This window comes from Ziziphus jujuba, chromosome 9 (assembly GCF_031755915.1).
Source record: "Ziziphus jujuba cultivar Dongzao chromosome 9, ASM3175591v1".
Classification (NCBI taxonomy): domain Eukaryota; kingdom Viridiplantae; phylum Streptophyta; class Magnoliopsida; order Rosales; family Rhamnaceae; genus Ziziphus; species Ziziphus jujuba.
The window spans coordinates 7,358,901-7,385,409 of NC_083387.1; the positions used below are offsets into that span (position 1 = coordinate 7,358,901).

The 26,509-nt window shown below is 29.7% G+C and overlaps 1 protein-coding gene and 2 long non-coding RNA genes across 5 annotated transcripts; 1 reads left to right on the forward strand and 2 right to left on the reverse strand.

The window, feature by feature from the left end:
- Positions 1-5,150: 5,150 nt before the first annotated feature.
- On the forward strand, positions 5,151-9,331 carry LOC125424121 (uncharacterized). The gene is made up of 4 exons (XR_007242945.2): positions 5,151-5,381; positions 5,741-5,923; positions 8,355-8,475; positions 9,089-9,331. It is a non-coding gene; the product is annotated as an uncharacterized LOC125424121 (long non-coding RNA).
- Positions 9,332-13,668: 4,337 nt separating this feature from the next.
- On the reverse strand, positions 13,669-15,301 carry LOC107426658 (anthocyanidin-3-O-glucoside rhamnosyltransferase). Its single transcript, XM_016036898.4, has one exon. The coding sequence runs from the start codon at positions 15,234-15,236 to the stop codon at positions 13,854-13,856; it is 1,383 nt and encodes a 460-aa protein (XP_015892384.1). The 5' UTR covers positions 15,237-15,301; the 3' UTR covers positions 13,669-13,853.
- A 6,188-nt stretch (positions 15,302-21,489) lies between these two features.
- LOC132805390 (uncharacterized) lies at positions 21,490-26,220 on the reverse strand. 3 transcript variants are annotated; one of them, XR_009640806.1, is made up of 5 exons: positions 26,010-26,220; positions 25,591-25,736; positions 24,730-24,998; positions 22,318-23,259; positions 21,490-22,186 (listed from the first exon to the last, which is right to left on the reverse strand). It is a non-coding gene; the product is annotated as an uncharacterized LOC132805390 (long non-coding RNA). The 3 variants fall into 3 exon arrangements; XR_009640805.1 differs by having other exon boundaries at positions 23,169-23,259; positions 26,010-26,201; XR_009640807.1 differs by lacking the exon at positions 24,730-24,998 and having other exon boundaries at positions 23,169-23,259; positions 26,010-26,205.
- Between the last annotated feature and the right edge of the window lie 289 nt (positions 26,221-26,509).

Sequence of the window (26,509 nt, forward strand, 5' to 3'; positions counted from 1 at the left end):
TTATATTAAATGGATTGACATATTTAATAAGATATTATTATTTTTTTACATTATAATATGTTAAATTTTCAATTTATTTGTTATTTTTAATTTTTTATGCAATAATTTAACTTAATTGTGTTAATTAATGTCAATTTCAAATTAAGAAATTAACCTATTGGTGGTGCCATATATAATTGTGTTGACACTAAAAGGTTAATTAGCAAGTTTTTTTCCAAATGGGATTCTCATGTCAAACCCAAATTATCACTCATATAAAATTAACCCATAACACCTTGCCTTATTTAAAATACGATAATAATTACTAAAGAATAATTAAATACCCATATTTGATAATTATGATAGATTGTTGATTTTTATTTATCATATTTAATAAAAAGAATATCTGGGTTTTTATTGTCATATTTCATATTCTACTTTCTTTATTTTTTCAATATTTTACAACTTTGTGTATTTTTGTTGCTTAAACGACTTAACATATACTATACGTATAAAATAAGTGAGGTTCTTTTTTTTTTTTTTTTAATCATTAAAATATGTGAGGTTAATAATAATAAAAAAATGGTTAAAATACACCAAACCCCTCTATACTGTTAAGTCCAACTATGTAGAATAATAAATAACAAACTATACTATAGAAATAAATTTGAAATTAAATCCTAACGTCAATTCTTAATTAAAAATTGACTAAAATAGTTTTTTAAGACAAAAATGCCCTTATTGTATTTATGATGTCTATTATGTTATACTACATAAATATAAATATTTTTTTAAATTGATAAATAATATGATATTAAGATTTATTTGATATAGTATAAATGTAAATATAAACATGTTTTATTAAAAAAAAAAAATGGCTACAGTATTATAGTAGAGCCAAGCATTATGGAAAAGAACTTGGGGTGGGGATGGGAGAGGTGGAGGGTGAAGGAAGGAATTTAGGAATTTGTCAGTTTTATTGTTTTATATTTTCACAAATTATGCTACTGGGGAAAAAGTTTCAAATTATAATAAAAATAATTCATATTAAAATCACATTTTAAGTTTTGATTTAAAATAGTAACTTAAGAGATTGAATTGTTGTATTCATACACTTGGCCATTGATTTTGCCATTCAGCATGCAGTCTTTAATTTGCTTCACAATCGCTGCTAAGCAGCCAAAGTTGTTACTGCTAAACAAGGTGGAAGTGTTTTGAAATTACAGAGAAATAAAATTTATATAATATATAAAAGAAAAAAAGTATACGCTACGTGTCAGCATACTAATATTTCAAATTCTTTCCAAAATCATCTTTTTCATTATTTATTTATTTATTATTTATGGTGCATATAATGTGTATAATGTGAGGTATTTATTTTTTTAATTTGGAAATCAAAGACAAAAATTGGGGAAATTGACATATATGAAATTTCCATACACAAATTTATTCTTATTTTTATTTTATTTATTTACCTATGGTACATAAAATGTGAGGTATTTATTTTTTGATTTATGTATATGGTAGTTTTTTTTTTTTTTGTTACAGTTAGTGGAATTGTCATACACGAAATTATATTGTTATATAGTTTTCACTATATATGAAATTGCCATACATGGAATTGCATTATTATACAGTTTTTACCATACACGGAATTGCTCTATTATATGTAACAGAATTGCATTATTATAGTAACTTTTTGAAATAAATTTAAAATAAATAAAATATTTTATTTTATTATATTTACCAAATAAGTCAAATATATTTGACTATAAATAATTAGGTGCCACCTTCCGATTATTTAAAATTTTGGTATTCAATATTCTATTGGGTTTTACTCTTTCATATGTCTATATTAGTTACTAAAGTTTTTTTTTTGGGTTTAATTTCAATTTATTTTCTTTTTTTGATGGATCTTAATAAAAAACATCTTAATTATAAGCATGTGTGTGAACCATGCTATGAATTTTTGATTGACGATGATGATGTTGCTGTGGAAATTAATGTAAAAGAAGAAAACTTTTTCTCACGAAGAATCCTCATTGATTATAGATTCATCCATATCTATCAATTTTTTCAAGAGGATAGATAACAAAAAGATAAAAAGGAGAAGACGTAAGAGATTATTCAGGTTGAGAGCATGTAAGAAAGAAGAGTATGATAGTTCTGACAATAAGGTGGTATCGAAATTCTCGGATATTGCGACAACTTCATTGAACAAGAAGTAATTTAGGAAGATGAAGCGTTTGTCCTAGACATCATGGTTATTTTTTATGTTTTATTTTTCTTATTTGAATATATTATGTTTATTGGGATTAAAATAAAAAAATAGTTTTATTTTAGTTAGTATAAATTTTGTTCTCTTCCATGTATCTATCAATCTATTCCATGGTCAAGATTTGTTCTCTTTTATATTTTTTTTTTAGAAAACAATAGATTTGTTCTCTTTTATGTTTGGTAATAATTATACCTAATGAATACAAAAACAATAGATTTTGATGCTACTTTTATATACCTTTTTTTTTTTTAAATGTTTATATATTGTCCATAATCGGCAATTCAAGTATCTAGTCAAATTTTTTCCTTTTATATTTGTCCATAATCGGCAACCATGGTACTTCTATATATTGTCCTTTTTGTTAATAAATTCAAGTATTTAGTCAAATTTTTAATGTTTATATATTGTCCATAATCGGCAATTCAATGTTTTCCATAATTAGCAATTCAATATATATTTCAATATATATATATATATATATATTGTCAAGAACATATAAATATATATAAACAAATAAATATGGGTTCTTTCTTCGGTAATAAATATAACTAATAAATCGATATAAAAGCTGTAGACTTGAATTTGTTAACAAAAATGATAAATATCAATTTTTACCTTATTAGGATGACATTGAAGAATCAAATTCAATTTTTTCCTTATTGATTTTTGAAAAATAATATTGAGCTTCCATATCATGCCGTACATAAAGGTATAACTTTTCTATAATTGCATAATATTATAGGTTGTAACCTCTAAAACTATTTAAATTTTAATTATTTTTTTTGAAGATAAATATCAATTTTTTCCTTATTAGGATGATATTGAATAATCAAAATCAATTAGTGTGTTTCTCAATCCTGAAGCTCTATCAAATTAGAAGATCTTGATTTTCTTCTCATTTAAGCTCTATCGAATTATTTGCAAATTCAATCGCATGTATCTATTAGTCTATTCCATGGTCAAGATTTGGTCTCTTTTATATGCGTTTAAAAAACTTATAAATATAGGTTATTTGGTAATAACTATATTCTAATGAATACAAAAACAATAGATTTTAATGCTACTTTTATATACCTTTTTTTTTTTTTTATGTTTATATATTGTCCATAATCGGCAATTCAAGTATTTAGTCAAATTTTGTCCTTCTATATTTGTCCATAAGCAGCAACCATGGTACTTCTATATATTGTCCATTTTGTTAACAAAGTTAAGTATTTAGTCAAGTTTTTAATGTTTATATATTGTCCATAATCGGCAATTCAATGTTTTCCATAATCAGCAATTCAATATATATTTATATATAAATTGTCAAGAACAGATAAATATATATAAACAAATAAATATGGGTTTTTTCTTCGGTAATAAATATAACTAATAAATCGATATAAAAGCTGTAGACTTGAATTTGTTAAAAAAAATGATAAATATCAATTTTTTCCTTATTAGGATGACATTGAAGAATCAAATTTAATTTTTTCCTTATTGATTTTTTGAAAATAATATTGAGCATCCATATTATGCCGTACATAAAAGGAATAAATTTTCTATAATCGTATAATATTATAGGTTGTAACCTCTAAAATTATTTAAATTTTAATTATTTTTTTGGAAGATAAATATCAATTTTTTCCTTATTAGGATGACACTGAAGCATCAAAATCAATTAGTGTGTTTCTCAATTTGCTTCTCACCGGTTCCAAATGCTATAATTTGTGCAAAAAACAATTAAAATAGCATAATTGATGTACCAAATGCTGAACTTTCTAAAAAATGCATTTTCTTATAACTATTTAATTATGAAATATTTATATATATATATATATATATTGTCAAGAACATATGGCAATTCAATATTTGTATATTGTCCATAATCGGCAATTCAATATATATTTATATATGTTATCAAGAATAGATGGCATAATGTTGGGTATATTACCAAAAATATTGATTTATTATATACTTATTATGTATTACATCATGATTCCCGATCAGTTATTTGAATCATCAATTAATTAGGGAGGTTGACAAAGGAATTATACTCATTTGTCATTGTTTTTAAATGCCACAGATGGAAAAATTATTTGAACATCAATTATTTAAATTTGAATTTAAATTTAAATTCCACATATGAAATAAATTAAATACATAAGCATTTTTGAATTTGATTTTCATGAGTGAATGGTATTATGTATAGATATCAAATTTTTAGTTATTAACAAATATTTATAATATACATTGAAAGAAATAAGATCCAAATATACTTATTAACAATAAAATTTTTAAAATAAGTTTTATAATATGGACAGGCAGATCGATTTTATCAATGAGATTAATGCTAACAAGATGCAGTGGACGCTCAAAGTTCGAATCTAATGACTTTAAGAGGTGCCAAGCTTTGATGTCAAGACAGAAATTAGTAGTATTGAAACGGTATTAATGGATGAGCATGTAATGTTTTGTCCTTTTTTTTTTTTAAAAAAAAATTTTCATTATATGTTAGTGATATAATTATTATTATTATTATTATTATTATTATTATTATACAATATAAGAATATATATATATATATATATTTATGTATATATATAATTTCGTGCATGGGTATATATATATAGTGATATTATTAGTATACAATATAATATTATACATATAATAATATAATATATATATATATATATATAATTTCGTGGATGTGTATATATTATATATAATATAAATAATATATCCTTAGTCTATAATATAAATGAGAGGAGCCGGAGGATTTGGTCATGTTTTACTATTCATAATGGTTCAAAAACGACCATCTTTTTAGTGTTTTATTATTATTTTTTTTTTGTGCTTTCAGTTTGCATATCCATAAATACACTTTAGTGATCATTTTATTTCTTTATATTTAGGCATTTCTTTTGGAAATTTGGAGGAATTTGAGGGTTATTGATGTCTTTTCAAGTATTTACTAACTTTCGTATGGGAAGTTATCTTTCCTTGCTTGTGGATTCTTCTTTCCTTCTTCCATTGAAGTTCGGAGTCACCCCCAAAAGAAAAGGGCCCAAAAAAAAAAAAAAAAGAAGGAAGAAAAGAAAAAGAACTTTGGAATCTGCTTCAAGTTTATCTAGGTTATCTGGTGAGTATATATTTTATTTTATTTTTTCTTTCTTTCCTCATTTATTCGTCCTTCCTCCTCAAAATTTGAACTGAAGGGTGGATGGTTTTTGAGCAATGTTTAACATTATTTTTTATGATTATTGGAGAAGCATGCAATCTTGCTTTGGATTTCTTTTCTTGTTTTTTCCCCATTTTTTTGTATTTTGTTTTGTACGTTTTTGTATTTTCGTTTCCAATCTATGATATATTTTTGATTTGATCTGCCTTTGCTCTTTCTAAGATCTTTGATTTTTTTTTTCTTTTTTGGTCTTTCTGCGTGGTCTGACCTTGTTGCTAAGCTTAAAGCTTGCTTTTTGTTTATTTTTCTAAATTTTACAGAGATGGGTTGGACAAAGAAATGGGAAAAGATGGAGTTTTTGAAAGAGTAATAAGAGAGAAGAAAGATGAAGAGAGAGAGAGAGAGAGAGAGAGAGAGAGAGAGAGAGTTTGGAGAGAAAAAACAGCACCATCCACTCACATATCAAAAAGGGCATCGGGTTCTCTTTCTATACAAAAAAGTAGGTTTGTATCGATTCACCTCCCACTGTGAATATGCATTATTAAGAGACTTTGTGCTGTTGGACACAAAGAGAGAGAGAGAGAGAGAGAGGGAGAGAGAGAGAGAGAGAGAGACAAAAAAAGAAATAGAAAAGCAAAGAAAGAGTGAGAGAAAGTAGGAGAGAGAGAGTAATGTAATGTGTGATTTGTCATGGAGGCTATGTTTTTCAAAATGTTAGTTTCAGTCCCTCCCTCCATCCCTCCCTCTCTTTTTAATTTCCAAACTCGCACAGAAGGCCCATGTTTGCCATATTAGAAGACAAAAAAATGATGAAAAAATAAAATATAGGTAGGAGAAATAAAAATAAATTTGTCCAATTTATATTATTCAAAGTAGTTTCAATTTCATTTTAATCTTCTTAGTTGATAAAGATAAAGAAGGTTAAGCCTTTTAGCTTCATGTTAATATTTTTCTTACAAAGCCAAATGTGATTCAGTAAAGATGAAGAAAATCGAAAGTAGAGGATTTATGAGTAGTTTTGATATCACGTAAATGAATCGTAGGATCACACTGCTGATTGCTTTAAATATCACTGAGGATTTTTAGAATTCTATCATTTTTTTTTTGGTTTTTGGATTGTTATGTTTATTGTAAAGGATAGGGATGAAGAAACATATATTATGAATAGTAAAACATGATCAAATTCTGTGACTATTCTTATTTATATTATAATAATAGAAGAAGATTATATGCTAATGATGTGGAAGCCACATATAATATGAATATGTTATTATTTGAATTTTTCAACTTCAAAAAGTGTAGATTTTGGCTCTTTCGTAGAAATAAAAGTCCTTAGAAATTTGATTTGTTGTCTCGTTTTATCTTTAAATTTTGTTGGATATTAAAAATTTATTTTTTTAAAAAAAATAGCAAGTGTACTTTTTATTTTTATTTTTATAATTATATACTTGCTAATGTTTTTGTAAATTTTTATTTTTTTTAGGTGTTAATTGCTGCTACATCTTACATTTGATCTCACTTTTGTTTGTTAACAAGTTTAGCAAGTTCAGTTATTTATATATATATATATATATATATTTGTTTCTTTTCTAAATATCTTTTTTAAAGTTTTCAAAAAAAATTTACATAATTTTGGTTTTGTGAAATTGTTGTGTTAGTATGTTATTATTGGTAGGTAAAGATGATATTGACAATTTCTCTACATAAGTTGTCATGAATAATAGTATAACTATTATTAAAAGGAAAAAAAAATATATTGTAAAAATATATGAAGGTGTCATTAAAGGTTTTTTTTTTTTTCTTCTTTTTTGGTATTACATGCTTGATTACTAGATTTATGTAGTTGAATATTTAAAAAAAATTCTTTTTTTTTTTTTGAAATATGTTGTGATCTTATCTTTTTATCCATCTTTGTTTCTCTTATATATTTTTTTACCTTGCATTTTCTATTGTGAAAATAGAATTTAGTGTGTTTAAGATTTTGGAGATGGATTTATAGATCTTTATTAGTTGTGAATGCAATCTTGAAATCATAATGTAGATAACAAACCAATGTTAAAATAGAAAAAAATGTACTTTAAAGTGGTATTAGCTATATGGATAGATAACCTTAAAAATAGTTGTTGCTCGTTATCTTTTGTTGTAATCCATTAGGTTAATGCCTCAATCTTTACCTCTGCTCTCTCCATCCAATGCCACTTCAATGATCTAAGTTTGACTCCCAAGTCAACCTTCTAACAAGGCCTCATGGGCAATAAATTCCCTTTCAAGCTAAAAAATTAACATTTAAGCTAAAGAAAGTTAGAAATTAAGCTTGGTAAAAGAATGACGAAAGCATACCTCTTTCTTTACCCAGTGTGTTCCTTTTAAAGCTCTCATTTTCCATTTCTTGGTTTTATTCCTAACATTACCTTTGAATTTTGTCCAATGGTCAATTTCTTAACTAGTTTTTATCCCTAGATGGGACTTATCATTGCCATGGTAAAATCCTTCTTTTTGGTTTTCCTCTGGTCTTTTTTTTTGTGCACACCATGCCATACTGGTTAACTTTGTATTTTAGTTTCCCAAGGTGGTTCACGGTTACTTAGATTCATGTGCATGATTTTTCTTTCAATAAGATTATACTCACGGCCTTGGTCTTCAGTATTTTAAGCATAACAAGCATGGCTAGGTTCTCTTGGTGACCTATGTTGCGTTGGTAATATTACAACAAAGCCATCTTATACTTTAGGATTGTATTAGCACGGTAAGTCCTATAATCTAATAGAAACAATTTGGTGTGAAGGTTAATATTTTCTTATCACATTCAATTTTGTATAATGTAAAATCCCTTATTCAATTATAGTCAAAAAAATGTTGTACGCTAAATGCATTTCATATTATTTAGTTTATGATTAATTATCATTTCTAATTGGTAATTTTTCTTTTATTTAGGTGCCGAGTCATTGTTGATTTGATAGATGATTCTTCATTTTTGAATGTTACATTGTTCGGAAATCAATCTGAAAAATTTCTTGGTTGCACTGCATATGAGTTGATGAATAACTCTGATGGGGTAATATAATTCTTTACATATCTATTTGAGGAAATGAGTTGTCAGTTTTAACTTCTTCTTTGAAAAAACATATATAAATAATGTAAATGCTTATGTGAGTACTAACTGTGAATCTTTTTTTTAGGATACTGTTAAAGATATTGAAAAAATTGCTACATTATCCAGTAGTCATAAGCTTCTAATTCAAGCTAAAGCATCTAAACATGAATATCATGATATTATAAGATGAAAATACACAATTTCTTTCTATTTGTGATACTATTTCAAAAGAAATCAACATATTGACACAAACAAATGTCTCAAGCGATGCTGAAGTTAGTCAGGTTTTTGAAATTGTTGAAGAGTAAAGTGGAAAATCATTAGACATAACTGAATTGAGAGGAATGAACATGTTTGATATATTATATCTTAAGTGAAATTACATGGATTTTTATTTAATGTTTTGATGCATGTATATTGGAACTTTCAAAATCAGATATATCTAGAAATATTGACGATGCTAAGATAGAACAAGTGAACAATGAAGATAAAGTTTTAGCTAATTTGGTTTCAAAGCCTGTTACAAGAAACAATGTAGCAAAGAAACTAAAGCTAATGTCTTTCAAAAGTGCAGGTGAGGCAGATCCAATAGTGCTGAATGTTGAAAATATTTAGAGTTTGATGAAGGTAGGAAGTAGCTTGCCAAGCTTAAAGACAATGCTTAGTTTGTCATCACAAGAACAATCTTTTTGTTAATGTTGACATGATAGATTACTATCAGTTCATAAGTAGATTATTATCAGCCTTTTGTGAACTCATAGCACATTTTGACTATATTATGATAGTAACACTAACATTATTATTTTGTACATTGCAAAATGTAAAAAAAAATTGATTTAGGTATAACCTAATACATTTCTATTAAATCGTACAATTTATCTTAGGAAGATAGGAATGATGCTAAGATAGTTTCATCTATAACACAAGTATTTTGTGACAACTTTTTGTTTAATGAAAGTAAAATAGTAATTATGGGTTTTAAGATTGTACTTATATTTTCTATGATCATTTTTTATTTTTGTGCTTCTTGTAGTTAATATATAAATCCATAAATGATTTAATCTCATGATAATGGATTAGAATCAAAATAAATTGTTTACATTTTAATTAGTTTTAAAATTAATTTATTCTCAGTAAATGGCTAAAGACATTTCAATATTGATTGGTGTATTAAAAAAAAAAAATTTGCAAGGATGAAGCTAGAATCTAATTAGGCATGGTAATGATTTTTGCTTTCTTTATGTCTGTTAATAGTTTAAAATTAAATCCTTATAAAAGAATTGGAAAATATTAATTAAAAATATTAATTTAAAAACTTTTTAATTCAAATTTTTCCAAATCAATTAAAAACTATTAAACATCCAAATTTAATCCAAGCCACGTGCATTGCACGTGGCCATACCTAGTTATTTATAATATATATGCAATATCATGCATGTCTATATAATATACTAAATAATATATGTATATATATATATATATATAATGTATAATATATATAATATTATACATCTATTCTTTTGTTTAAGGTTTAAACATTTTTCCCAACAATATAATAATGTTTTGGGTTGCCTAATCATTAGCTAAAATTGAAGGTTGGTGTCCCCATTATGCTATTAAGAAATGTTGATCATTCTTCGGGGTTGTGCAATGGGATTAGATTGGTCATTACAAGGCTTGACAGTCATGTTCTCGAAGGTAAAGTTATTTCGTGGAGCAATATTGGGTTTAAAGTGTTTAGTCTAAGAATGACTTTAACTCCATCGGATCCAAGGTTACCTTTTAAGTTTCAAATAAGACAATATCTTTTGGTTGTATCATATGCTATGACTATTAATAAGAGTCAAGATCAATATCTTTCACATGTCGGAATTTACTTAAAAAACCAGTTTTCAGTCATGGACAGTTATATGTTGTAGTCTCTAGAGTTACAAATAGGAAATGATTGAAGATATTAATTTGTGATGAAGTTGGAGAACCTACCAATTCAACTACTAATATGGTCTTTAAAGAAATTTTTCAAAATTTGGATTAGTTATGTTAAATTTAAGATTTTAGCTTAATATTGTTTTTATAATGCTTTATATTTGATTTGATTATAATTCTTTTTTATAATCTATTATCAAAATAATATATTGTAATTATATATGTAGTGCATCGCACGGGTATGTATCTAGTTAAATTTCAAAGTTAAACCAAATATATAATATTCACCAAAAAAAAAAAAACAAAAACAAAAAGAAATGATAAATATAAAATAAAATCCCATCTTCAAATTAAATTATGACTGCATTTCAACGTGGGAAACTCAAATGAGATCACCAGATATTTTTGATTGATTAGTGCTCAAATCAATAGTTTAGACAACTTAATTTATCTTCTTTTTTCTTAAAAAAGAAAAGAAAAGAAAAGACAAGAAAATATTGTTGATTTTCACTTTTATTGTTAATTCATGTTCAAGGTTAACCTTAAATCATTACCTGTAAAAACTATAATTTAAATGCTTCCCACTTTACAAAGCGATATTGTTGAGTAGTGCGCATAGGAATTTGACAGTTGCTCCGCATTTTGGGTATTTATTTTCTAATTTCTATCTATATTCCATCATTTGTGAAGACTACATGGGTCTTGCGCAAGGCTGAGAGCAATATGCGAAGCTTTTCTGTTTTCTTTCTCAAACTAATTTCAACCCCTAGGAAGAAGAATAGGCAGGTTGGCAGATAGATGTTCATATACACATTTTGCAGCTTGTTTAAAGAGCAATGGAGTCACTAACTTAGTTCCTTTGAGTCCTTTCAATACCTGAGATGACTAGAAATAAACACGACAAAAATAAATAGGCATCGACTTCTCCTGCCTATTTTTAAGCAGAGGAAGGTTTGTAAAAGGTTGGAAAGGCAATAAAAAAATTTCAAAGCCGGTGACACAGCTTTTTTCGGGTATTATGGAGTTTTTTGGGAATTATGTTTAATGTTCCACAACGCAAAATAAGAATACATTGATATTCATGAAAAACTTGTTGCCAATTTTTGCTGCTCTAATAAAAATGCTTAACATGGTTTAATCGCTTATCAAATTTTGGGTTCACAGTTTCACAGCGTTTATTAGCTGTTCCCTCTGCCAATTTTTCGAAAGGCTACAAGGCCGTTGCCGAATTTTGGGATTTGTGTGGCTTGTAATGGAATGCGTAGTGTAATTATGTACGCCTTTAAGGCTGTTTGGTTGCGTTGGGCCGCCCAACGAGAAAATCTTGTATGCATCCGTGGTATGAGCTCAGATGGTACAATTTTAAGCGGTTTAATGACACGTGTAAACAAGTTGCCACGTCATAAACAGCTCACACGACTTGATGGTGTTTCACGCGCGTTTCTTTTTCATCCCCTCCTGTCTATTCCAACAATTGCCCTCTTGAAATCTTATGCAATTTCATTATTTTCTCTTGGCACTGCATGGTATGACTTCTTAGCACACAAACCTTAACCTTAACCAAAGAAAGTACAGCTAACCCACTTTTTCCAAGTTGGTATTGCCATGACTTTCTTTCTTTGAAAATTTTTATTTTTCTTTTTTCTGATCCTTAGTAGAGGAAAGCTAAACTTTCTAAAACTCATTGTAGCTGCGATTAAAATTTTATTGTTGATTTCCCTTTCCATCTTTGGATATCTTTTCGCTGTTATTCATGTTCAGTGACAAAAACATGATATAAACAGAAATAGCAAAAATATGATTTTATAAAAATATTAATAAAAATATTGATATCGATAAAAATATCAATAAAATTATATAAATTTTAAATAATTAATTTAAATTATAAATTTTTGCATATGTAATAATTAATATAGTAAAATAATATAATAATTAGAATATAATGATAATAATATAGTTCATAAATATTAAAAATTATTGTAAGTAAATAAAATACAGTGTTTGTTATTACTAAAATATATAAAATTTAACAACTAATATTAAAAATACATGAAATTCTTAAAAATAATTCATAATACATTATGAATACCAAAAAGAACTCCTTGATACTTAAAATTGATAATTATATCTAAATATTTCGTCACTATAACAATAAACATTCCAACTCATATTATGAATTTTTTTTTCCATATAATTGTGGAAAATCTGCAACCGATATTATTTAAAACACTTAAATTCCATACTATAGCGGTTAATTTTATTTTTATTAAAAAATGGAGAAAAACTACTAATAATTGGTAATAAAACAGTAGATATCGATACCAATGACACATGTACAAATGATTATTGATAAGTACGTTATTTCTTTAATATTTCCATAAAAAGTCTAATTTTTTTCTTCCGATTTCCATCGATAATTGTTAACATCATTGACAACTACCGATAAATAAAAATATTGACGATGAATAAATTTACACTTTATCACTGTCGAACATACCCATTGTCAACATCGAATATGAAAAAATATAGAAATATTGATAATATAGTGGATATTAGTATCCATCTACCAACTGGGCGAGTAATGAAGTTTGTAGGATGAACCAACGACAGTTCAATCACGTGGTTGAGCACTTGTTTCCCTAAGCAAGGTTTCAGATTCGAGTCTTATAAATGAAAAAAATTAATGCTGAAAGAGCTTAGCTTTACATTCCTTGTCGTCCGACCAAGTTCTATTCGAATTAATCGTAGTCCAATGACCACTGTAAAGATAGAATCCTATAGCTTAATCACATCATAAAAGATAGATCCACCGGATACCAAGCGATCTAAGATCAAAAAAGTTTGATAGATGACCCGACGTATGTGAGGATATTAGTCGATACTCGGTAGACAAAAGACAAGTATGATCCAAAATAGGACAAAAGACGATTGAGATTTCTAACCATGAATCGTTGAGAGGTATTTATTTTTATTCAATTTATAACATGCATACATAAGTAATACAATCTATGAGATCAAACAACAAAAAATATATATATATATATATATTATAATAAAACTTATAAACGTTGGTGGTATTGCCACAGGACAAAACACTATTGTCACGGCAAATTAATAGTCCACCTACTAGAATTCCATTTTAGTCTTATCAGTCTTACATATGTATATATATATATATATATTTTTTTTTTTTGGCCCTCTCTCTCTCTCTCTCTCTCTCTCAGAGAATTCCATTTTGGTTTTTGATGTTATATTTGTTTGGAAAGCAACTAGTCAATAATATAGAAGTGAGAATCACAACCGCACCGCTAAATGAGAAACGAAAGTGGAAGACCAAACCATGCCATAATACAAAATACAAGAGGCTAATTAAAAGTACAATTCAATTGTACAATCTAACACAATAGTTACCACTAACGAGTGCATGTTGAAAATGGCTGGCCGGAGAAGCTTTTCAGCTCTGCCACCAGATCTGAAATGAACTTATCTTGGATTTTATTATCCACCAAAAACCTGTTCCACTTTTCTTGATTTGCTCTGATAGATCTACCAGGTTCCTTATCAACATCCACCATCACAGTTTTCACAGCTTCACAAATATCTTCTTTCCCAAAATACCCATCCTCATCTTTCCTATTTACCTCCACCCCAGTTTTCAAGTCTTGGCTCATGAGCTTGGCGTTAATGAACTGGTCTCCTTTGAAAGGCAACAGCACCAGCTGACAGTCATTGGCCAAAGCTTCGATCAAAGAGCTGAATCCAGAGTGCGTAAGATAGCACCCAACGCTGCTATGCGCTAAAATAAGCTGTTGCTGAACCCACCCAGTGTGGACAACACCCCTATCCTTCACCCTCTCCAAAAACCCCTTTGGAATTGTCCTTTCAAGCTCAGCCTTGCCATCCACATTTTCAGGAAAATTCAAAACCAAGAAAAAAGGTAGACCAGTGAGTTCCAACCCAAGGCTTAATTCTCTTATCTGTTCGTCTTTGAGAAACGTTTCGCTTCCAAACGAGCAGAAAATAACACTCTTTGGAGGAAACTGACCAAGCCATTTAGCCCACCTGTCCTCGAGCTGACCGCACGGTGGCTCGGGGACAAGTGGACCAGTAAGGAAAATGGGCTTTTGGAACTGGGTCTTCAAGTAATCTAGGTAACACCCATCTAATTCCTCGCAACTCTTGATGACAATAGCAGAGCAACCGGTCCAGCCGGTAAGGACTCGGTTAAAAACCGTAGGCCCTCCATCGAAGCTCTTGAACATGCACAAGTAGTCCTCAGCTTGGAAGGTTTTCAGTCGAACACTAGAGCTTTCGGGGAACCCCAGTGGTGGGTCCTTGAGATCACTGACAGTGGGAGTTTCTAGGAGGTTGCTGAGCCTAGCAGGGACGGTAATGTAGGCGCTTGCGATTCCGGAAAACATGGAGAAGAACAGGGATTTGATGCCGATTTCGGAAGCAAGCGATGGAAGCCAGTGCTGAGAAAAATCGAAGAGAACAAAGTTGGGTTTGAGATTTGATAGGAGGGTCTTGATCTGTGGTTGAATGAGGTCGAGAGTTTGAATGGGGTTGAGATGTTGATGACGATCTGGTGGGAGTTGAAGGGGGATGATTTGGATGGAAGGAGAGGGAATGAGTAAGGTTTTGATGCGAGAAATATAGTCAGGGATGGAAAAAAATGAGACTCTGACTCCATGGAAGGAGAGCTTGTTGGAAAGCTGTATGAATGGACTAATATGACCAAATGCAGGGAATGGGAACATCACTACGTGAAGCTGATGAGCTGATTCAGTTGCCATGTTTCAACTTCTCTTGTATAACTCCGTGCGTGTAACTTTCGCGAAGACATATTCATATATTTATATTGCGGATTTGTGGTTTGTAGATGCCACAGTACCATACCTACCATTTATTTATTGCAACTTACCACTATAGTCAGGTATTTTTATTATTTATATTATTATTGTTAATTTGCTTTCAATTATTAGAGCTTCCAAGATATTTTTTGAAAAATGAATAACTTTGGCGTGGAAATTATCACATCTGGAATTGCTCTCACTTACTCTACGGATGTCAAAACAACCAAAATTTGGCGTCTTTATAAATTTGTTGGTATTAACTAAAAGTCTCAAAACATAGAAGACTTCAATGAGTGCATATTTTATCATTTGATATTTTTATTTTTTGATATGAAATTTTGGGATTAATAGTCATTTAGTATGTAAAAGAAAGTTTCTATCGGATCCACTGGGTTAGATTATCAGTTAAAGAAAAACGTTATCTATCATTGTTAGGGATGATCAATATTATTAGGATTCTGACAAATATTTAATTGGCTAATTAAAAAAGTTGATTTTTGTAATTTTCGTCTAGCAATGGCTCAGGACTTACAAACAGCAAAACTTAATTCAAAGTTATATATTATGAGTTGAAGGGTCTCAACTCAAAAGTCAACATCACCTCCGCAGACTCGAATGGTAGCTCGGTTGGCGGAGGACCACAGCCCTGGGCTCGAGTCTCGGGAGGTAGGTGGCGCCTAGCTCCTCAAATATTTATTCGTACAATACGTGTCACATGACATGACGTCAAATTGCCTGGCGACTCTACTCACCACTCACCAAGCTGGTGGCCAAAATTGGATCTGATAGTTGATATACCACCACAGCTCCGCGTAAGTTTCGAGTACTGGAAGATTTTCTCCTAAACATAAAAGGAACTCAGGATACCATCTTCAAATCCTATTAATTAAATTTTATATTTAAAATTTAGATTAATTTTATTTATTTGAAATTTGATTTAAATATAATTTAATATTTATGATTTTAAAAGTATCATTTAATTTTTTTCAAATTTTTTATAGCTTTTATCTTTTTCTATTATTTTATTTATATTTTTTAAAATAATTGCATCTACATCCGTAAAAAAAATTATTTGTAATTTTTAAATTTTAAAAAATTAAATTAAAATTTATACAAATTTTAAAATGTCTAGATGACATATTACTTTGAAATTTTTCTTCTCAAAATGGTAGTTACGCCACATATTAGAAATACAAAATTTTTATACGACATATACCAAACCGGATTTAGCTTTTACGTACAGATACAAAGCTGATGAGCCTACGTTATTATTATTATTATTATTATTAAGAGGGCGATGTATGCAAATTATATATATATATATATATAATGATTTTATGATCAAGACTGTCCGGATAAAGTTACGTATGGACCATGAGTAAAACCGATGCAAAATTAATGTTTTTTAAAAAAGTCGATGTTGTTTTTTGTGTACCGTTTGTTTTTATTCTGAGAGAAAAATTAATATTTTTTTGTTATATAGAGTCTACTTTTTACTGATTTGTACGTAACTCTATTCGAATCATCCTAACTATAGAAAAAATCTATCAATATATATATACCTAAGATTAAAAATGGTGCTTATTTATTTATTGAAAAATATCGCTTTCATTGTTCAATCAGATTAAATATAGCGGACTATACTGCCTTCCCAAATTCACTTCCCACTTACTTTCGCTGTTGTTCTCGGTCCCACTCGCTTCCGACACCCTTGTGCTAGCTACTCCCCATTCCCTTCCCAAATTCAAACTATTTTTTCTCTGTTTTTGCAGTGAAAAATGCTTCACGATGATCCGTAAAATTGTCCGGTCTTGCTAACGACATGATTTTTTGCATACAGATTGACCAAAAAATAGATGTTTTATGCGTACAATTTATTGCACTAATTTTCCTTCTTTTTTTTTTTTTTTTAAAAAATAAGTGCATTAATTTTCTTTGCCATTGCCAATAGTACTACCACTTCTTCTTGTCGTCCTTTGTTTCTTTTTATTTTTTTTTTAGTAATGTTTTGCAACTTCTTGTGTGTGTGTGTGTGTGTGTGTGTATTAATGTACATTAATTTTGCTGTGGCAGCTTGCATGCTCATTTGGCAGTGGTGTCTCAAGCCTCTCCACGTGCCTGGCAACGTATGAAAAGTTGTAAATTGCACATCTTAAGATGAGCATGCATCGGGCACTCCTCAAAGCCCTACGTGTATTTTGGCAAGGGCAAAACTGGTAGATAACGAAATAGGAAAGGAAACAATACCATCCAGAAGATGCCCAGCTGGCAGCACCATGTGCCTACAACTGCACACTAGGCGGGTCTGTGTGGCAGGCCATCAAACACGGAGGTCGAAGTTATGTTATATGTTCACAAGCAAACACCGACGGCACAGCTGATTGACTAGAAGGAAGCCAGAGGGCCAAAGAAAAAGGATGAATGTATATAGGCAGAATATATATATATATATATATATAGGGTTTTTAAATGTAGTGGATTGTATTATTCAGCTTTTATTTGATTAAGAATATTATTGCTCTTTTATAAATGTAAAAATTTTGGAATGTAAAATTATTAAAAACATAATATGTGTAGTTAAAATTGCAGTGTTGATAGAATCATCTTTATTAAAAATGTAGTATGGATATGGATAAAATTGCAATGTTAATAAAATCAAAGAAAATTAAGGTAATAAATACATTAATATTAAATTACAATTAATTATGTAAAAAATATTAATTGTATTAAATTACAATTACATCAATCTCATTTTAAAAACTGTGTACAACTTCTATCACCACTGTAATTTTGATTGCAGGTCAAAACGTCATCTTTCCAATAAAGCTATGGAATGCGAACCTGAATGATATTTTCTCAACTAGTAATGTCAACGGAATACAAGATAAGCTCCACTTGATTTCTAAACCCAGTAAAACCAAACAACTCTACAACATCAAGACTTGATTTCTAAACCCAGTAAAACCAAACAACTCTACAACATCAAGATGTTTATGTGAATGTCTAATGTTGGCCTTCACTTTGCTAGGAATATCTTCATCCTTCCACTACAAATTATATATAGTAAAATTAAATACAATCACTTACAGTAACATGATTTTATCTAAACTATCAAATATAAAGGTAGTATATATTTAACTTGTCAATATAAAAGTAGTAGTATATAATACCTCGAAGTTAATAAGTTAATACACGCCGACCCTTTCAGTTAATTTTTCCTGGTAGGTGAGCTGCCACAAATTCATATTACAATAATTTCAGTTGAATAAGAAAACAATGGTTAACAAAAGTAACCATTATATTTACAAAAATTAAGAGTAAATTTTATTTAGCTCTTTCTTTTTCAGTTTTATTATAAATAACATTTACATTCCACATTATCAAAAAATCAACATTAACTTTGTTTTAGTATTTTTATTTTTATCAAAATAAACCCATTTATATAAAAGGAAGATTAAAAACCACCATTCTAAAATTAAATAATATTGTGAAGATATAATTATAATCTTTAACTGGTAAAAATTATGACAAATCCAAAGGTCTAAATTAAAATTTTTGTAAAGTTAATTTTTGACAAGAAAATCTTGAAAGATACACTCTTTTTATCCCCACCAACATTCCATTTAAAAAAATAATGATCATTTTAATTGCATGAATTAATGGAAATCTCAAATTTCTTGTTGGCTTATATAGCGTAGCATCTTTTTCAGCTTAGAGGTGAAATAAGACAAAACAAAGGGAAAGCAAAAGAATGAGTTATGTATTTTTCTCTTGTATCCTCCTAAATTATTTTTAGAATCGTTTAGAATCTTTCAGTGTGGCAAAGGGAACACAATTTCGAGTTCATAAAAAAAATAAAAAAATAAAAAAATAAAAAAATAAAATCAAAGGTACAATGTTTGAAGTTTTTATAGTTTGTTATATTCTGAAAGACAAATACATCTAAATTTATTATAAAAAAGTGAATATTTTTTAGGGGAAGTTGGCCCAATGTCTTCTTTAGAAGAGCCATGACAATATATACCCTTATACCGGTGAACTTTTTTGTTTTGCCCTTTAATATCCATTACACCCTTAAAAAAATTTTAAAAGACCTGGATGTCCTTTATTTTAGATCTAATACAAGGAAACCTTTTGTGGCTCCTCCGATTCAGCTTCGATTCAGCTTCTGGGCTTTCATCCAAAACCAATGCTGAGATTAGAAAGAGGACCAAATCCAAGGACAACAAGTTTGAGTTTGATGAAAGCAATGCTCAGATCTTCAAGCTAATGCTCGACGATGCCCATCTTCAATCTTGCCTTTATTTCTATGAGTATCGAAATGCTTTTACCTTCTTGCTTGTGTTTATTTCTTCTTTGCTACTTCAGAAATACTTGAATGGTGGATTGGAAGAATCTGGGTCTTTAGCAAATGACGATTTTGTTCCGATTCTACTAGGATTTGTGGGTGTTTTTAAGTTTTTGACGTTGCTCGCCAAGGTTTCTTTTGAAAAATCTGCATCGAGGAGGTCGAAGAAGCAATTGAATGTTCTCTTAGGGGCTTTGGGAGCCATAGCTGGGAATATGGTTTGCTTCCTAATTAGTCCTTTGGTTCTAGATTTCAATTTTGGTCCACTTGATGGTTTTGGTAGATCTTCAATTGCTGTTTTAGTGGCGAGCAACGTCCTTTGGTTCTGGATTACTGTAGGGCCTTCGGTAAATACTGATGAAACCTACGGTAATCAATTTGTAGTTGCTGAAAAATTTACCGTAGGTTTCATCGGTAATTATTGAAACCCCTATGATTATAACATTTTACCAATTTTTTGGCCCCCACAAGTCCCCTAATGTGTGTTAAATGCAAAAACATACAAAATATACATTCTTCAATAATCCTAAGGAGAAAAAAACCCTAAAAGTTCTGAAAAAGTTCTCTAATTGGTATAAAAAATTGATTACCATAAGGCCTTCGGTAATTACCGATGAAACCTATGGTAATCAATTTATACTTGCAGGAAACATTATCGAAGGTTTCATCGGTAATTACCGAAACCCCTATGGTAATCATATTTTATCAATTTTTTTGCCCCCATAAGTCCCCAAATGTGTGTTAAATGCAAAAACATGCAAAATATACATTTTTCAATGATCCTAAGGAGAAAAAGCCCTAAAAGTTCTGAAAAAATTCTCAAATTGACACAAAAATTTGATTACCATAGGGCCTTTAGTAATTACCGATGAAACCTACGCTAATCAATTTATACTTGCTGGAAAAATTATCGAAGGTTTCATCGGTAATTACCGAAGGCCTTACGGTAATCAAATTTTTTTGCCAATTTGAGAACTTTTTCAGAACTTTCGGGGTTTTTTCTCATTAAGATCACTGAAGAATGTATATTTTGCATGTTTTTGCATTTAATACACATTACGGGACTTGTGGGAGCCAAAAAATTGGTAAAATGTGATTACCACAGGGGTTTTGGTAATTACCGATGAAACCTTCGGTAATGTTTCCAGCAAGAATAAATTGATAAGCGTAGGTTTCATCAGTAATTACCGAAGGCCCTATGGTAATCAAATTTTTTTGCTAATCTGAGAACTTTTTCAGAACTTTTGGGGTTTTTTCTCCTTAGCATCATTGAAGAATGTATATTTTTCATGTTGTTGCATTTAACACACATTAGGGGACTTATGGGGGCCAAAAAAGTTGTCGAATGTGATTACCAAAGGGGTTTCGGTAATTACCGATGATTTCTACAGTAATTTTTCTAGCAAGTATAAATTGATTACCGTAGGTTTCGTCGGTAATTACTGAAGGCCCTACGGTAATCAAATTTTTGTGCCAATTTAAGAACTTTTTCAGAACTTTTGGGGTTTTTTCTTCTTAGGATCATTGAAGAATGTATATTTTGCATGTTGTTGTATTTAACACACATTAGGATACTTGTGGGGGCCAAAAATTGTCGAATGTGATTACTATAGGGGTTTCGGTAATTACCGATGATTTCTACGGTAATTTTTCTAGCAATTATAAATTGATTACCATAGGTTTCATTGGAAATTACCGAAGGCCATACGATAATGAAATTTTTGTGCCAATTTGAGAACTTTTTCAAAAAATTTGGGGTTTTTTCTCCTTAGGATCATTAAAGAATATATATTTTGCATGTTGTTACATTTAACACACATTAGGGGACTTGTGGGGGCCAAAAAATTGAAAAAATGTGATTACCATAGGGGTTTCGGTAATTACCGATAAAACCTAGGGTAATAAAATATTTTGCCAATTTGAGAACTTTTTCCAAACTTTTGGGGTTTTTTCTGTTTAGGGTCATTAATATTTTATCAACATAATACGACAGATGACTTTTCCAACAAAACAACACATAAAACCAACGTCTATTATGCCAAAGCACACGTTATGCGATTGAGCTACTAATTGCATTCCTTACTACATTGCATAACACACACATACCACATAACATGCCCCCATTGTCTTAATATAGCGTAGAGCGATTTATGGTCCTTCAGTTGAATGGTGCTGTTGGTTGGTAGTGCTATCAAAAGGTATGGTGGTTGAGCATGATCGGCTGCTGTGACCAATCTGTTTGCACCTCCCGCATCTATATTGATGACGCTCCTCTCCTTGAGATTGAATCCTCTTCTTTCTTAGTCTTCCTGACTGTTTTCCAATCTTAGGTGGAAGTACAAGCTGATTTATGATATCATCTAGAGCATGCCACTGACATTTATCTTCAAGTGGATATATGGTTTTCGAATATGCGTAACGGAGTGAGTCAACTGAGTAATGCGCCGACCAAAAAATATATGGAGAAATATGTCCATGCTTACATGCTGCAATTGCATGGACACAAGGAAAGCCAGGTTTCTCTATACGGCATGTGTATTATCTGTCAAATTTAGAATAATATGCTTCAGTGACTACCAAATAAGGGTGCTTATGAAATGAATGATGCAATCTAGAGAAAATCAACTCTAATAAATTGAAAAGCGTGCAAAGACTTTCAAATAGAAATTTTACCAGCCTAATCAAGTACACTCCTCATTCCCAACACTATGATAAAGAAAGGTTGTAAACATGTCCCCAAAGAAAAAAGGTTGTATCCATGTTCCCAAAGAAAAGTTTATCCAAAAAGGTTAGATAACATAAAAGAAAAGCTCTTTAGGTAAACAAATCAAACATCAATAACATACAAAACTACATGTTAATAATTTAGAATATGTCATATAAAAGAATAAACCAAAAGATTATCAAGTTATTTTCTCTCATGGACATAATAAAATCCATTTCCTCCAAATCATAGTTAACATAAGAGAGCTGCAGTAGGAGGATAAAATGCTTTAAATTTTTTTTTTTTTTTAAAAAAAAGGGTAAACAACCAAGATATAGTAGTGTATTTAGACTTTGAATATATGAAACAACTTACATAATATATTAAACAATATGTGAACAAAACTATGATGCACATTATATGTGAGTCTACATAAATATGAATTTTGGGGACAAAGATATTGCACACGTGATATATATTATGAGCTAATTCACTTAGAATTTTGCTTTAGCTAGTTGATGGAGAATATGTCAATGTCACCATTCATATGACCTTGTAATGCAAATAAACAAAATAAAACTTCAAGTTAAATAGAATATACAATTAAAAAACCAAACAAAACATACAATTCTTCCAAAACTTCAATTTCTATTCTCTACAATTCAGTCTTCAATCTCCATACTTCTAGCATACAAAAAAGCACAACATATAATTCTTCCAGCATACAAAATCCACATTCCTCAGCATAAAAAATTTCACATTCTTCCATACTTCATAAAAAATAAAGACAAAATTAGGGAGAAAAATTTAGGCTATGTACCTTTGAAAATTTATGCCACTGCCCAAATTTGGTCAATCCTTCAATTAACTGGTTCTTCCTTTCTTCATATGTGAGCTTCTTTAAGTTGAACCTGTCAAACAAAGAAAGAGAGCAACTATCGTCAGATTCTGTTTATAAAAGGAAAAACAAACAAAGAAAGTCATTCATGTAACCAATTTTTTTTTTTCTAACGTTATATGATCAAACCTAGCTACAAAGAGAAACGAAAGGTAGTTTAATCTCAAATTAGAACAAAACATAATAGTTATAATATACATAGTATATATAATCAAAATTGCATATTATCAGTATAACTCAGCATTTAGCATATATAACCAAATTATCTCTAACATGCTCGTTATCTACATGTTAAGTTATACACAAAATGCATTTATTAAAGACATTGTATTAATTGCAAGTTCACAGATATTGGCACAAAAAAGTAAGTTGGTGCGCATTGTTTCTATACCAAATAAAGAAGAATAAAATGAGGGGGATTAGACCCCCATAATCATTCATCACACCATCAACACATGTAACAAATCTAATACTGATGTTGAACTTCACCAGTAACAAAAAAACATGCATGGCATTCTCCAATGGCCTTCCATGCCCATGTTCAATAAGAATTCGACTTTCAAAGGAGACAATTCCATTTCTTTGATCAAGAAACACATACTGTCTCCTATCTACATATATACATATATATAAATGATAGATAAAAATAAAAATATCTAGGATTTAACTATAAGGCATTTGAAGGTAAGCCTTTTAAGTAGTAATTTCAGTAAAAAGTTCTCTACTTGTTGTATATATTCTGCTAGCATCTAAATAACAGTAAATTTCCAAACATATCAAAGATAGATACACAGCTAATAAAATATGGTTAATGAGATTATGATTAAAACATGGTCAAAGAGATTATGATAAGATAATATTAGAATGAGTATCCATTATTGGCATAGAAACATAATCAGGTTGGACAATAGAGTTAATATATACATATATGCCTGGCTACTTCAAGTGTGTGTATAGATATATATGCATATGATATGGTAATCTAATATAAGAAAATGTAAAGTTGAACCAACTCACACGTATAGAATAAAAACAAGGTAATATGTACATGTTTTGTTTTGCCTAGGTTTGAGAGCGAAAAAAAAAAAATCATAGCTTGTCCTAGCCAAACATAATAGTATATTTTAGCTGAGAGATGAAGCTCTTTACAGGAAGCAAGATGCATTGAACAAGCAACAATTGTAATGTAAACACATTTACTCCTACATATATCTATATATTAATATTTAAAAGATATGTATGGATGTGGAGTGAGAAAGTTTGACCATACAAAAGTCTTTCATGTCCCATATGCATCTGGTGAGGTTTACATCCTGCACATATCTATATATTATTCTTTCTGTAAAATGAGAACAAAGATCGATCTAGAAAACCTTGACAATGCAGCTACATGGTAGCTTAACAGACACAAGTATTTTTGACTCACTAGTTCACAGTTGATCAAGACATTGGCGAATACCACATATGATCAAGAAGAGAGTACCTATAATCACATGAAAACCATGAAAGCCAGTTGCGAAGAAAAAGGTAGAACCATGAATACTATCCGAAATAGTGAAGGGTGCTTGATAATATTCCATTCCTTGAAAGCCAGTGAATACTAGAGCCAGTGAAACGGTAGCTACGGAATACCCCAGAAGGGAATTTTGCTTTACTTCCCTCAATCTTCACTTTACACCATGCTAACTCCCCTTTCATCATAAAGTGTGGAATAAGACCCGGGGGAATTTCCATGGGACTCCAAAATTGCATCTATCATGGTACAATGAGGATGAGTTTTATCTCTAACAAAAAATCCATGAACTCTATTGTTAAGCTCGATCCAACTATGCCCAGGACCCTTTTTCACTTCTAAGTCTCTCAGTCTCTTCCTCACTTCCATCTTCTCACTCCACTTCCAACACATATGTTAGGCAAAATTAAATATGCAAGTATTTGCTTAGGATTTAAACTAAATATCTTCTCTGCTAGACAACATTATATAATGTTAAGACATTCAAACACAAGACCAGATAACATTAAATAATTATCAACCTCACAAAAATTTAAACTTTAAGAAAACATATACGTTTTAGCAAGAATGAAATAGTAAATGGGATGCTTGTTGTTTATTTTTATCATTTCTCTATTCACTACCATTATTATGGTTCTTTTAGTCTTTGCTCACAAAACAAAAAAAAAAAAAAGGGGGGGGGGGGGGGGAAGTGACCTAAAATGGGGTCTAAAATCAAAAAATGAAATAGCAATAAAAGATTGAAACAAAAATTGTAAAGCCTTGAGAAAATATTCGACCAATAAGTGGTGGGTTTTGAATTTTTGATTAGAAAAGTGCAGGGAGGTGTACCATAAACGTTTATAGTGTCCTGGGGTGGTTCCTTATCAGATTTCTTCATTGTGAGATCAGCACAGACGATAGGAGAATTATCTTGTGCAATTCTTGAAGGTTATTTGCCTTAATTCCTCTTTCTCTGTACTCACCAAAGGATTTCACTAAAAAAAAAAAAAAAAAAAAAAAAAGAGAAACCCAGTAAGAACTTCAAATCTGATTTTGACAGCTGCATACAAACAAACAATAGGTGGGTTTGAAAAGAGAAATAGAGAAATGATTACCAAAAGAAGAATTAAAAATAGAGAAGGATTACCAGGAGAAGGATCAAAGTTTGTGATAAATGAAAATGAAGAACGTGAACAAACCCAACAAATAATCTCAAATAAACCTAACTCTTGAACTAAAACCCAAAAATTTCAACAAGATAAACTTACCAATGATTGAGAGAGAGAGAGAGAGAGAGAAGAGATCTTAGAGCTGTTTTGTCTTCCTCTTTTCTTCATAGTTCGTTCTGGTTCAAGGGAAAAATGGACAATTTTTCTTCTATTTTTCTTTTGATATTTGAAAAGGATACTTTAGAAATATTAAAAAATAAGAGGGCAAAAGAAAAAGATTGAAAACCGAGTGGGTAAATTTCCTTAAGGGTCTTCCAATAGGGGTATTGGACCAAATTCCCCTATTTTTTAAGGACACTACATGGAACATGGGCCTTAGAACCAAAAATCAATCCTGTATCCAATTACCATCTTATAGATTTTATATTAATATTATTATTAATATATATAAATATATTTATTATTTGTCCATATTATCTTTTACAAGCTTTTGTGGGTGTTTATATAAACTGTTTTATTTTTGTGATTTATTATATTCTTTCTTTTAAAGCTTTTTTTATTATTTTTAAATTATGTATTATTCTTATGCTCCTCATCCT

Bases quoted from the DNA above. Each gene is read 5' to 3' on its own strand.
- LOC107426658 (XM_016036898.4), bottom strand. From the start codon at position 15,236: ATGGCAACTGAATCAGCTCATCAGCTTCACGTAGTGATGTTCCCATTC.